We start from the raw sequence: 14008 nt of genomic DNA, 5'->3' as shown, positions 1-14008 counted from the left end.
GTGACACTTCGATTGCACACAGGTGGAGTTTATTTAACTAATTATGTGACTTCTGAAAGTAATTGGTTGCACCAGATCTAATTTAGGGGCTTCATAGCAAAGGGGATTGAAACAAGTAATTTTTTTCATTTCACTTCACCAATTTGGACTATTTTGTGTATGTCCATTACATGAAATCCAAATAAAAATCAATTTAAATTACAGGTTGTAATGCAACAAAATAGGAAAAATGCCAAGGGGGATGAAAACTTTTGCAAGGCACTGTACATCTACATTGGAAAGTTCAGTGAATGAGAATTCCTGAGTAAGTTCAAATTCACTACTGTGGTTCTCTTTTTTTGAGCTTCCAAGAATTGAATCATCACCAGTGCTGATTTCCTGATAAGTTTGTTCCTCTCCCTCTTCAGTCTTTCTCAGTTCTTCAGCACTTACATCCACATTTGAAAGCCACATTTGAAAGTCCGAGTGAAACCTCCTCACTGGGCTCAAATTTACAGATAAAATCAGATTTGCATACCACTTTGTCAGCTCTTTTGTCTCTTCCTTTACTTCCTCTGTTATACTGTTCTTCAGTGTCTGCATCCATATCTGTGAGTTTATTGTATGACACCTCTGAGGAGGGATCTATTTGCATCGAAATTACATCTTTATCTGTGACATTGTCCATTTAATCTTTTCCTTGCCTTTCAGTTCCCTGCACATCTCCAGAGACATCAAGGTTTGAGTTTGTGGGAGATGGAATCCCAACTGGCTCAATATTACCAGTTTCATCTTTTGTTTGAGATTCAGTCAGCTCACCATTTTTTTTTGAGAATTCATAAATAATGATACAAATTATGGGTATAATAAAATATATGTTCAAATGTACTGAATGTCATTGTTCTCTCTAATAATCTACATCGCAGGTCCTTATACATCGGGACTCCTTTGACATCTTCTGACTCAGACTGGTCTCTTACTGCGGTTGTGCACATTGTGGCTCCCTTACTCATTTAGTAGAATATCAGGGTGCTTGTCTATTTCATAAAAACTCAGACCTTTTCCAGACTTTTCCCAAAGCTAATGAATGTACCTCAGCCTTTCTCATTTGCAGCAAATGCTGTGGGGAGGTGACTGATGTAGATTTTGGGAGTGATGATTTAATGTCATTCTTTTCCTTTCAGGAATTGAGAGGATTATTTTAGGCCTATAATACTTGTGTTGTTCCACCAATTTGGTGCCTTTTGGAGAAGTGTAATTTGGCCTGTGTGCAACAGGGAGTAGCAATTGAATGCAAGCTTTACAAAAACATTCCAAAACATTTCTTGCCTGTCAATCTGTGGGTAACATGGTTGACGTGTTATGCCCGACCCGCTCAGTTTTCAACCACAAAATGCCGCACCTGCTTTTACACTATGATTACACGCATGTTTAATGTTTCTTTAAAAAACATATTTTATATTTTAGGAATGGTTTCACCATATTAAAACAAGAGTTCAGTTCACATAACAGGGTTGACTTTAAAAGTAGGGACAAATGTAAACGAATCATTAACCACATGAAATAAATAATAATCTTCAGAAATTACTGTCAAAGAAACACAATAACAATAACTTACTATTTACAATGATGGCTAAAACTTTGAGACATTTTGGGATTAAGTGGGTTAAAACTTCCTAGAAGTGACACAGGGTTGACACAGAGTTTTCAAAATGCTGAATTCTGCCTTTTTAGCAAAGATTTATTCATATAAAAAACGATTTATTGAATTCTCCACGTGTTCTATATTAATGGGAACTTAATTTAATACTGTATAACAGGCGTTTCAAATTAAATATTAGTGCACAATTTCTATTTCTACTTAAAATAGGGACGCAAAAAGCACTATTTTCGTGGACCAACACATTGGTGTCCCGTCAGCCTTTCCTTATCTATATTTTCCACAAGGTTTTTGTATGTCTTTGCTAACCAAAAGCAACATATGAACCTGTTCATTCATCATGAAAAAAAATGTCACTATGGCAAATACCCTTATGGTAACTGGAATAATCATTCATAATCATTCATAATGAGTGCCTTAGTTCTGTTATTATATCTTTGTTTTAGTATGGTCAGGGCGTGAGTTGGGTGGGCAGTCTATGTTTGTTTTTCTATGTTGGTTTTTGAGTTCGGGAAAGTATAGTTCTCAATCAGAGGCAGCTGTCAATGGTTGTCCCTGATTGAGAATCATACTTAGGTAGCCTGGGTTTCACTTTTGGGTTGTGGGTGTTTGTTTTCCGTGTCAGTGTTTGTCGCCACACGGGACTGTTTCGTTGATGTACATTATTTTGTTTTGTTCCAGTGTTCTGTTGTTTTTTATTAAACATTATGGACACTTACCACGCTGCGTTTTGGTCCTCCGATCCTTCTCGTTACTCCTCAGAAGAGGAGGACGAGATCCATTACAATGAGCAATAAAACAACACGGCAATTGAGCCACATTTATTTTCTCCATAAGACTTTTCTTGGTCTCTCTTGTTCTTTTCTTTCAATTAAATATGTGGGAAAAAAGCGGTCTGATGTTGTCCCTCTCCTTGGGTGTAGATAATGTTCTGAGATGAGACTCACTCAGAAATCTTCAGAGATGCATCAGCTGGATTGGTGTTGACTTGATTCGGTGAGTTCTGTCTTGAGCAGAATATAGACAATTTAGCATGATATATTGATATTGCAAGAAAATATTTAACATTCAAGGCCCGTCAGTATCATATTTCGGTATACTTGCAACGCAAAGAACAACTCTAGATATATTACATACTCATTATTATTTGATTGATATAGCTTGCTCAAGAGCTTAAACGATTTAAGCTATTAACACAAAACCAACTTCCAAATATCCAGACTGCCCCAAGTTGGATTGCTTGAGATAATATTTTTGATAGCATTTATACTTTTTGAACTACAACAATATTTAAATGAGCATCCACTGCATTTTAATGGCAAAAAAGGCCCATAGACTTGAATGGTAAAACAATTATAAAAATCTAGACCTGTCTCCTACACAGTTTAAGCTATCAACACCAAACCAATGTTGAGATGTTCAGACTGGCCCAATTTAGATTGCTTGCCAAAGATATTCGACACTATGTAACTTTTGGAACTATAACCTTTAAACTTTGCATAAATTTGAATGAGAACCAAAGGAATACATTGGTTGATATTCACAATGGTCCACCTCCTATGTTATTAAGTTACAAAACCAACTTTAAAACGTTCAGGCTATCCTAACTTCAAATTATCTAAAATCTTTATTAACTATAAGTACATAAATTGGCATACATTAGCATAAAATAACTCACCAACATAAACTCCTGAACCGTTCAAGCTAGACACCAAACCAACTCTCATGTTCAGGCTATCCTAACCTAAAATTCTTAAAAACGTTGATTAACTATGACTATAGAAATTAACATAAGATCACACCAACAGTAACTATTGAACCATTCAAGCTAGAGGTACCAATCCAACTTTTACATGTTTAAGCTATCCTATACAATACATTTATCAATCAGCCAAATAATCTCTTTTTTTAATTTTATTTTTTACCTACTACCTACTTTTTTCCCCTTCAACTATAACCAGTCACTGCCACTACTATTACTTATTTCAAAACCGCAAATACTTTAAAACAAGCACAACCACATTTTCTTCAGGAAATGTACTTTTCTAGTTTGATACAGTATGACTATTTATAAAGAAAGAAAGTTTACATTGAATGCATGATTGTTTGAGAATCTGTCCTCTAGCCTGGCACACCACTCCAGGCCACTCTCTAAAGAGAAAATGACATAAGTTAACATCAAAGTACAGTATCATTCTGTCTGTCCATTCATTATTGGTATAATATATACAAAAATATAGCTACCTTCTCGTTCTTTGAGAAGAGCGGGGAAGTAAAATGCCGCAAACGTGGGGATGACCTCTCGAACCAATCCCTCCAAGATACTGCCAAACCCATGTGGAAGCCGAAGGTGAGTGTTTGAGAAAGGCAGACATCATCCTTGGTCAAACACAGGTCTGCTAACGCGTTACTGGAATTTGGACAGATAAAGAATATCTGCGTTACTTGCTTTGATATTACTTTTAAAATGTATTTATTTGGTCAACTTTATCCCGGTAAGTACTAACTAATGTTGTGAGATTAACGTTAGCTAACGTTCTGCAGTGTAAGATTGGATGCAACGCTAGCAGGAGGCTGCTGCATAGAGACATAAAGATATCATTGAACGTGACGTTACCTTTAGCTAATGTTTTTGGCCTCAAACAGTTTCGCAAAACGTTTATTTTACATCAGCAACAGTTAATGCCAGAGTGTTGATGCTAGTTGCTAGGAAACAAGTCTCTAACTACGGCAACGAAAGAGGTTCAAACTGAGTGAGTGAGATACCAAATGACACATGAAACCACATCATGACACAAAAGCAAGACTTTATTGGATGATACTCACAGTTAATTGTTTTCTAAAGTTACAGAAACAACTTGCTACAATTAAAAACATGCAAACAAAACAGCCAAGGATTAATAATACGAGTACAGTGACAGTCATTTCTCACTTGCTCTCTCTTATTCCCTCTTTTACCATCTCCAGCCTCACTGGTTAAGAGTAGGTGATGACAGCGTACTCAGAGTTTGTGCTCATCTTCCTGGAGACCTCTCGGGGCTGGACATGCAGTCTATCAGCTGAGCGGGAGGCCTGCAGGGTGGACCTAGCTTCAGGGCCTGCCTCTTCTCTCCACCTCTGCAGAAGGGGGACATTAAACACACAGGATTCCATTTCAGGTGAGATTCAAATAAAGTCTCAACCTGTGACTGGGGCTGCATTAGCCAATAATAGCCATTACACAACCTCCACTGACATATTACGTTGAATATGGTGAATGTCAGTAATATGGTCACATATGGCGACGTATGGTGGTGTTGATGTAAAATAATGTGGTGTGGTGTTGTAGAAGTTCTAATAATAATAATAATAATAATAATAATAGATGATACATTTTATTGTAGAGCGCTTTCCATTTCACACAGAACTCACAAAGCAATAGTTTCCAATCCTCACCTCTCTATGATCCCCCGGTGCTAGGTAGGAGATCTGTGTGAGTTCAGGTGTGCTGGCCCCTCGCATAGTAATCATTATGTCAGCATAAGGAACCTCATGATCACTCTGGCAATCTGGGTCAAAACAGGAAATGCAATGTTTTGTACAGTAAATTTTCTTAGTATACACCCAGCTTCGCAACTCAAATGAATGGTACATTCCATTATCTTACCAGCTGGAGTTATTCTCAGTGCCACCCTCTCACAATTAGTTAAGCATGCACCTATAAGATAAGTAAGTATCTTATATTATATTAAGTCATCTATTAGAATTACAACATTGAGTGAACTGGTTGTTTCAGAAATTTCGTAATATTAAACAAACATTTACCTGTTGTCGACCTTCCAACACTAGATCCTTCTCTTGATGTTGTGCTGATAAAAGACCAATAAACAAATTCCACATAGGAAGTCCACATAATAATTCCCAATGAAAAGTGTGTTAAAATGCCTTAGCAAACATGCCACATTGCATGAAAAAAAAACATACCCTGTACAGATAACAGCAGGTTTTCCTGAAATACACAGGAAATCGCATTAATTAAATATACTGTAATTATTCATTAATAACAACTTTGGAAAATAGGAATCATATTTTACAACATTCAGATTCAGAAACTTGGCGTTCATAATTGAATTTACAACGTGTATACGCACCTTTGCAATATCGATTGCGGCTCATACATAAGTAGACAGCCACAGCTGCCAACACAGCAGCCACAATAACTGTCACTGTTGCCAACACTTTGACAACTGTGAATGCCTCTGTATTGAAGACAGCACAGAGACAAAATTATTATTGAATCTCAGTTTGCAACTCATTCGTCATTGCCTCAAACAGGGGGTCACTTTTGTTGTTTGCAATACATTTAAACATGTTTCACAATTTATTTTTAAGGAGTAGAATAGCAGCATTTTGTATCACCATTATCTATTATTGAGTCTTCGTGGTTACTCAACGCTGTCACCGACACATCTAAAACACAGAATATGGTAGACATCAGGATCAAGTAAGCTAGTGAAATTAGATGGTTTTATAATATTTTGTGCCTATGTCATTCAACAGCCTCAGAGCAATTCAATTAGACTATTACAGAAAATGAGATTTAGGTTGCGTCTCATATGGCACCCTATTCCCTAGATAGTGAACTTCTTTTGACCAGAGCCTTATAAAGTCAGATATAAACAATAAACAGATTCTCCAGTGAGACTTACCAGTAGTGACCGTTGTGGCCGGGGCACTATGTCGACCTGGCAAAAGACAATATAATTTAAAACAATTATCCAGTAATACTGATGTATAAATGTATTAACGTTTTAACAGGATTAAGATAATTAATTTGAACACAATTAGTTTTTAGAGGTAAAATGCACATGCTGTAAGAACTACAGTGTACAGTAGGTCACTTCAACCAGTTTTTGCCTACCTTGTGCCTGCAGTGATACCAAAATCTCTATCTTGCGTGAGAAATCTTTGCTTTCGTGATCTTCAGAAAAGCAGGTATAGTTGTACCGAAAATCTTCTGTGGACAGATGTGGAAAATACAATGGTAGTGTGCAGAGGTCACCATTCTTTGTGACATTTGTTGTTTCTCTTGGCCTAGGACAATGAGGACAGTCTGAGACTTTGATCCAGTGGCCACGGACAAATCCAGATGAGCAGTTGTAGGTGCAGTTCAATACTAGAGGTTCTCCAACTACTGCATAGATGACTTCATGCTGTTTCTCCAGGTCGATACAGGTTACTGAATCTGTAATGAAAAAGGCATAAATTGAGGCAACGATTCTTCAGTCAGTAGGCCTTGGATATAAATATATAGCTTGAGGACATTTGATTATCATCAAGTAAAAAGTAGAGGAATTTATTTTACCTTGGTTTCCCAAAAGAAGCAGCAATGGCAAATGGGCAAAGATTAGCATCCTGTCCAAATTTGTCCAGATCCCCTATGTTTTAACTATATGATAGGTTAGCTCTCAGAATTTGCTTGATTAAAAAATACACTTGCACCACTGGTGTCACAGTGGGTTGTGCCATCATATTGCAGTATGCACCAGGTAGAAGGTACAGGAAGTGGTGTTCAACAGGATGCCTGATAAAAGTGTTCTTAACTTTCCATTCAAACATCTGCTTTCGTAGATTTGGGTAATGGAAAGATCCATAGGAAACATGAAACAAGATGACATTTTAATATGCATACAGAAATACAATTGCATTTGTGTGGTGTTTTAGAGTATACCTATGTTTTTTTAGTTATTTTCATGGTAATTTGTTGCTAGAGATCTTTTACAACTTTTTCTTTGAGTAAAGCACTTATTAATGTAATGTTAATGTTTACATTCCACATTATATCCAATTACAGTTTTGTTTGGATACTTTATGTACTGTATGTAGCTGTCAACACAGATATTGAAATGTAAAGTACATGTACAAAATGGATCATATCTAAAGTATTTTTGTGAGCTTTAATACCACCTAAAACATGACAAAACTAGACCATTTAAAAAAATCATTAATGTACCCTTGTAGTACTGTGACTTAACAATGTCTACTTCTTGATACTAACAAACAATAGTAGGCTTTGTGTTAACTCCTGCATTGCACAACTGCAGCTATAGATTTGCACAGCAATTCACCCTCTGCTGAGGAGTGAGAGACAAACAGGAAACATCCTACATTCATTTACCACAAGAAAAAGAAGAATGCTTCATGTAACAAAATGTTGAATAATTATATTTTGTCAGTTTAACGTTGTTGTCTTCTGACTTAATGTTTGGTACTTATTTGCACATATTGTAAGTTATACAGGATACTGTAAACCTATCAGTGGTATTTAGGGTTGTTCTGTTGTAACGCAAACTCAACTCAAATCACCTATCAAAGGTACACCAGCATTGTATCAGAAAGCTCAAACTGAAGCATACCGTATTTTAACAGTGTTTTATTGAGTGTGTCGGGGACAAAATACAAAAAAACTCTAGACACACTACATTTGCTGCAGCATTAGGCTGATAGTAACACTCAAATGTCTATTTAAATGTTCAGCCCACAACTGAATCGATCCTTTCATTTAAGTGTTGCTGTGTAGGTTGTATTTTGGCTGTCTGTTTGTTTGTGCTGTTATAAAGTAGGGGTAGTGAAAACAAGGCTTTTCGAAGCGCCAAAACAAATGACACATTGTGCCCAAGTCGCCCGGCTTGGTGCATCAACTATTTATAAACCTCTTGCAGTTTTGTCACTGCATTTGTTCCAAAGCCTGGCGAGGAAGAGGGTGATTGCATGTCTGAGTCTGACCTGCATTAATAAACAGTCATTCAGTACCCACTTTTTCACCTCACCTTTACACTTAAGCTATGGTTCATTTTTAGGAACGTCCTGGGCGTGTAGGTTACCGGGGTGTCACGGATGACATTCCACACTGTGACAGGTGTTGCATAATATCAGAAAGAAACATGTGCATACAGAACTTAATTTGATTGATTATTGGCATCAGCTTTCTTGAAACGGCTTTTTAGTTTTCATATACTGTCATCAGGAATCCTTGATTCCCTCCTCAAGAAGAAACAGTGCAGATCGAAAAAGAGGCCTTGACTGGCGTAGCTTTCTAGATGCATTGCATTCACTTTGGACGTGCAAGGTAACAGGAGAGCACATTGAATACCATTAAATGACTGACCAGGAGGCTTCTTGGAATCAGGTTGCATCATGGTTCACATTTCACTTTCAATGACTGAGGTCTCAGTTTCATCCTTTGGTTCAAACGACCTCATTCCGATTGACTACACTGGGCAAACAGAGATACAGGTTAACGGGACAATGTGGAATTTATTTGACATTTTCTAAGAATGTATAAGTGGTACAGTGTTGGGTCTCTTCTGTTGGGTCTCTCAGCATTATGGATCAATCCTCTACTGAAACAACCTGCCCTTGCTTCAGGTATTTTCTCAAGTTGTTTTATATATTGTAGCTCTTGACATGTAATACTTGTGTTCACTAAACCGCTCCCTCACTTGACATACATTTATCACTATAATAATACAGTAACATAACTTTGTAAAGAGACAAACATATGAGTGAATTATGTTTGACCTCTTTTTGTCCCTGACATTCATTCATGTAGGTCTCGTGGAAGTGAATCCTGATCTGGCCCACAGTGTTGAGCAACACCGTAGCCCATGTCCTGAGGGAACCTACTTTTCAGCAGAACTCTGTGTGGAGTGTCCCTCAGGATATTTGTGAGTACCAGACAATCTTTATTCTTTCAGTAACTCAATGTGTCAGCTTCCATTGTACTGTTCTGTTCATAAGACATAAGCAGATACTTAATATTTTAGTGTCAAAAAAGTCAATAAGTTAATTAAATCATTAGAAAATGCTATATGATTTTCGTTATAGCTGTCTTGGAAATGTGTCTGCACCAAGGAGATGCCCGGCAGGACAGTACAACCACTACACAGGAAGAGGTAGCATTGAAGACTGCAAGGTATTATATGAATTTGTGCTATTCATCCATCCTATGTAATATGCACTGTACATATACTCATACTATATCTATGATATGTCTCTGTCTGCTGTAGCCCTGTTTGCTAGGATTAGTTAGCACAGAGGACAGAGTAGACTGCAGACTTTGTCCTGCCGGGTTCCGTTGTGATCCAGCCACTGGGACGCTAGAACCATGCCCGCCAGGACAGCACTCTCCAGAGGGACTCCTTCAGTGCCTGCCCTGTCCCTTTGGGTCTGTCTGCCCCAATGGATACCCTCAACAGGTATAGGTTGTGGTATTTTGTTTTTCACTGCAATTGAGAATCTAACCATCACTTACACTATATATGTGTGTGTGTGTTTTCAAAATAGTTTATATATGTTATAAATGAAGATATTCATAGGTTGATCAGTGTGATGCAATCTTTAATGCACAAGGATGAGTAGGGTAAAGAGAAATCTGTGATTCTTATTTCTTACCACTTTAGTGTGGACCTGGAGAGGAGCCCAACCCGAGCCAGACGGAATGCACATACTGCCCAGCAGGATTCTTCTCCACTCTGTGCAGTGCCCAGTGTCATCCGTGTCCAGCAGGCAAGTCACCAAGACTGTCCGTTATGGAAAAATAATTAAGTTATAGAAGCACAGAGTTTTCCCTGGTCAGTTCAGGAAAAACTCCTGGCCCTGTTCAAAAGTGTATACGGGTGCAATCCTCTGCCTTTCCCTCAATTAAACTGTTTTGTCACGACTTCCGCCGAAGTCTGCTCCTCTCTGTTTTCAGGTGGCGTTTGGCGGTCGACGTCACCGGCCTCTCTAGCCATCGCCGCTCCATTTTTCATTTATCCATTTGCTTTGTCTTGTTCCCTGCACACCTGGTTTTCATTCCCCAGTCACACTACATGTATTTATTCCTCTGTTCCCCCGCATGTCTTTGTGTGTTATTGTTTCGTGTTATGTGTCATTTTTGTACTTTACTATTGTGACTGTTTGCGCGTTTTTGCACTTTGGCATATTGGATGGAGGTTTCGACGCAGTGGCGCCCGTCTGTTGGTTTCTCCTACCTAAATAAAGTGTGCGCCTGTTCACAACTCTCTGCTCTCCTGCACCTGACTCCGCTCCCAGTACGCACACCATTGACAGGTTTCAATACAGACACCAGATTAGAGATCCAGTTATTACCTTCTGGGATAAGTTTTTCAAAAGATTTAATCCAGATGTGGTCCCTCCTTTCTAAATGAAGGGGGAACAAATTCAGATTGGGTGGAACAGGATTCAGACAACACAGGATCACGTTGATCTGGATTAAAAATAAATAAATGGCCCCATATATTTTAGTGGAAGGATTGTACAAAGCCGGATGGAACATTTTATATGAGATCAATTGAAAGTCATTTCTCACCACTCCAGGGAGCTACTGCCCACAGAAAAGGACCTCCCAACCTTTGGCCTGTCTCCTTGGACAGTGCTCCATGCCTGGCCAAACACAGTGCAGGAGCTGCAATGGGACCTCTCTATGTGGAGGCACTATGGTACCTCGCTGGAGTAGGACAGGGGCACAGCTAGCTCAGCGGTCAAGACAGCCTGCTTCCAACTGCCCTCCTGGGACACACAGGGACAGTGAGGAGGGAGCAGCCTGCATCGTTTGTCCTTTAGGTGACGTCATTAGATTTCCGTAAAATTCTGGAGTAAAATACATTACAGTTAGACTCCACTAATAGTCTTTGATTTTAATATTTTGATTGACAGCTAGCGGTATAAATTGTATTCCCACAGGTCATTACTGTGTTGGAGGTGTTGCTTTGCCATGCCCAGCAGGAACCTATGGACCCAAAGAGGGCCTACAGAGGGTGTGGGACTGCCCCCCTTGTCCAGCAGGTAATCAGACCATCCTCAGGTCATCTCCACATTCACTAAAGTTACGATACCAACATAAATGTATAGTCGTTGTACCAGAGGCCGACTTTAAAAAAGAAATACAGTTGAAAAATGTATGTTTCCTGCTTCTTCTTTGATCTGCAGATATCTGCAGCGTTTGTGGTTTATGTTATCTTATGTGATGTTATGCCAATGGTATGGTATGTATAGTGATGTTGTGTGTGCTCTGTTCTGCTATGCTTAGTTATGTCACGTCATTTTATGTTATTTCTATCGGCTGGAATGGATGAGTAATTGTAATACTTATAATAATACTCTTCATCAGGGTTTTACTGTCTGGAAGGCAGCTTACGGAGACCGGGCTCCCTATTCATGTGTCCACAAGGGTATTACTGTGAGGAGGGCACAGAGACACCCCACGGGTCACCTTGCCCTGCTGGCACTGCCGGAGAACAACTGGGCCAGACAAGTAGGACAGCCTGCCGGAGATGTTCAGAGGGACGATTCTGTCCTGCAGGTAAGGCACAGTACAAACAAACTGCACTTAGCTACTGGAATGGAACATTAGATACAGCACCAGTCAAAGGTTTGGACACACCTAATCATCCAAGGGAATTTAGTTATTTTGACTATTTTATACATTATAGAATAACCCTGGTTTGAATCCAGGCTGGATCTCAACCGGCCGTGATTGGGGGTCCCATAGGGCACCGCACAATTGGCCCAGCGTCGTCCAGGTTTGGTCAGTTTAGGCCGTCATTGTAAATAAGAATTTGTTCTTAACTGACTTGCCTGGTTAAATGAATTAATACAAATAAAAAACTATGAAATAACACATATGGAATCATGTAGTAACCAAAAAAGTGTTAAACAAATCAAATATATTTTATATTTTTCAAAGTAGCCACCATCTTCCTTGATGACAGCTTTGCACACTCTTGGCATTCTCTCAACCAGCTTCATGAGGAATGCTTTTCCAACAGTCTTGAAGGATTTCCCACATATGCTGATCACTTGTTGGCTGCTTTTCCTTCATCATAGCGTTTGATGGTTTTTGCAACTGCACTTGAAGAAACTTTCTGTTCTTGAAATGTTCTGTATTGACTGACCCTCATGTCTTAAAGTAATGATGGACTATCGTTTCTCTTCTTGCCATAATATGGACTTTGTATTTTACCAAATAGGGCTATTTTCTGTATACCACCCCTACCTTGTCAAAACACATCAAGAAGAAAGGAAATTCCACAAATTAACTTTTAACAAGGCACACCTGTTAATTGAAGAGTAAAGAATAGTAAAGCCCCCTTTACTGACTCAAATAGCCGACCAATCGGCCTGTTACCAACCCTTAGTAAAGTTCTGGAAAAAATTGTGTTTGACCAGATACAATGCTATTTTACAGTAAGAAATTGACAACAGATGTTCAGCATGCTTATAGGGAAGGACACTCTACAAGCACAGGGCAACACAAATGACTGATGATTGGCTGAGAGAAATTGATGATAAAATTATTGTGGGGGCTGTGTTGTTAGACTTCAGTGCAGCTTTTGACATAATTGATCGTAGTCTGCTGCTTGAAAAACGTATGTGTTATGGCTTTACACCCCCTGCTATAATGTGGATAAAGAGTTGCTTGTCTAACAGAACACAGAGGGTGTGCTTTAATGAAAGCCTATCAAATATAATCCAGTTAGAATCAGGAATTCCCCAGGGTAGCTGTTTAGGCCCCTTGCTTTTAAATTTTTTTACTAACGACATGCCACTGACTTTGAGCAAAGCCAGAGTTTCTATGTATGCGGATGACTCAACACTATACACGTCAGCTACTACGGAGACTGAAATGACTGCAACACTCAACAAAGCACTGCAGTTAGTTTCAGAGTGGGAGGCAAAGAATAAGTTAGCCCTAAATACTTCTAAAACTTAAAGCTTTGTATTTGGAAAAAAACACTCACTAAACCCTAAACCTCAACTAAATCTTGTAATTAATAATGTGGAAATTGAGCAAATTGAGATGACTAAACTGCTTGGAGTAACACCAGATTCTAAACTGTCATGGTCAAAACATATTAATGCAGTAGTAGCTAATATGGGGAGAAGTCTGTCTATAATAAAGCGATCCTCTTAACAACACTATCAACAAGGCAGGTCCTACAGGCCTTAGTTTTGTCGCACCTTGACTACTGTTCAGTCGTGTGGTCAGGTGCCACAAAAAATGACTTTTTGCAATTGGCTCAGAACAGGGCAGCACAGCTGGCCCTTGGATATACACAGATATATTAATAGTATACATGTCAATATCTCCTGGCTGAAAGTGGAGGAGATATTGACTACATCACTACTTTTATTTATGAGAGGTATTGACATGTTGAATGCACTGAGCTGTCTGTCTAAACTACTGGCACACAGCTCAGACACCCATGCATAACCCACAAGACATGCCACAAGACGTCTCTTCACATTCCCCAAGTCCAGAACAGACTATGTGAGGCACACAGTACTACATAGAGCCATGACTACATGGAACACTATTCCACATCA

General features: G+C 38.9%; 1 protein-coding gene and 1 long non-coding RNA gene across 2 annotated transcripts; both read right to left on the bottom strand.

Annotated features, from left to right (window-relative positions):
- Positions 1–2327: 2327 nt before the first annotated feature.
- Positions 2328–4342, bottom strand: LOC109904726 (uncharacterized). The gene is made up of 4 exons (XR_002257210.2): positions 4257–4342; positions 3884–4049; positions 3729–3790; positions 2328–2642 (listed from the first exon to the last, which is right to left on the bottom strand). It is a non-coding gene; the product is annotated as an uncharacterized LOC109904726 (long non-coding RNA).
- Positions 4343–4426: 84 nt separating this feature from the next.
- LOC109906043 (uncharacterized) lies at positions 4427–7155 on the bottom strand. The gene is made up of 10 exons (XM_020503697.2): positions 6984–7155; positions 6540–6863; positions 6328–6363; positions 6038–6088; positions 5770–5877; positions 5603–5627; positions 5444–5487; positions 5286–5336; positions 5075–5187; positions 4427–4756 (listed from the first exon to the last, which is right to left on the bottom strand). The coding sequence occupies exons 1-10, from the start codon at positions 7030–7032 to the stop codon at positions 4616–4618; spliced, it is 942 nt and encodes a 313-aa protein (XP_020359286.1). The 5' UTR covers positions 7033–7155; the 3' UTR covers positions 4427–4615.
- Positions 7156–14008: the final 6853 nt, after the last annotated feature.

Source organism: Oncorhynchus kisutch, linkage group LG15, assembly GCF_002021735.2.
Source record: "Oncorhynchus kisutch isolate 150728-3 linkage group LG15, Okis_V2, whole genome shotgun sequence".
NCBI lineage: Eukaryota > Metazoa > Chordata > Actinopteri > Salmoniformes > Salmonidae > Oncorhynchus > Oncorhynchus kisutch.
Note: the sequence above shows the minus strand (reverse complement) of the source record. Positions and strands in the feature narration are given on the sequence as shown.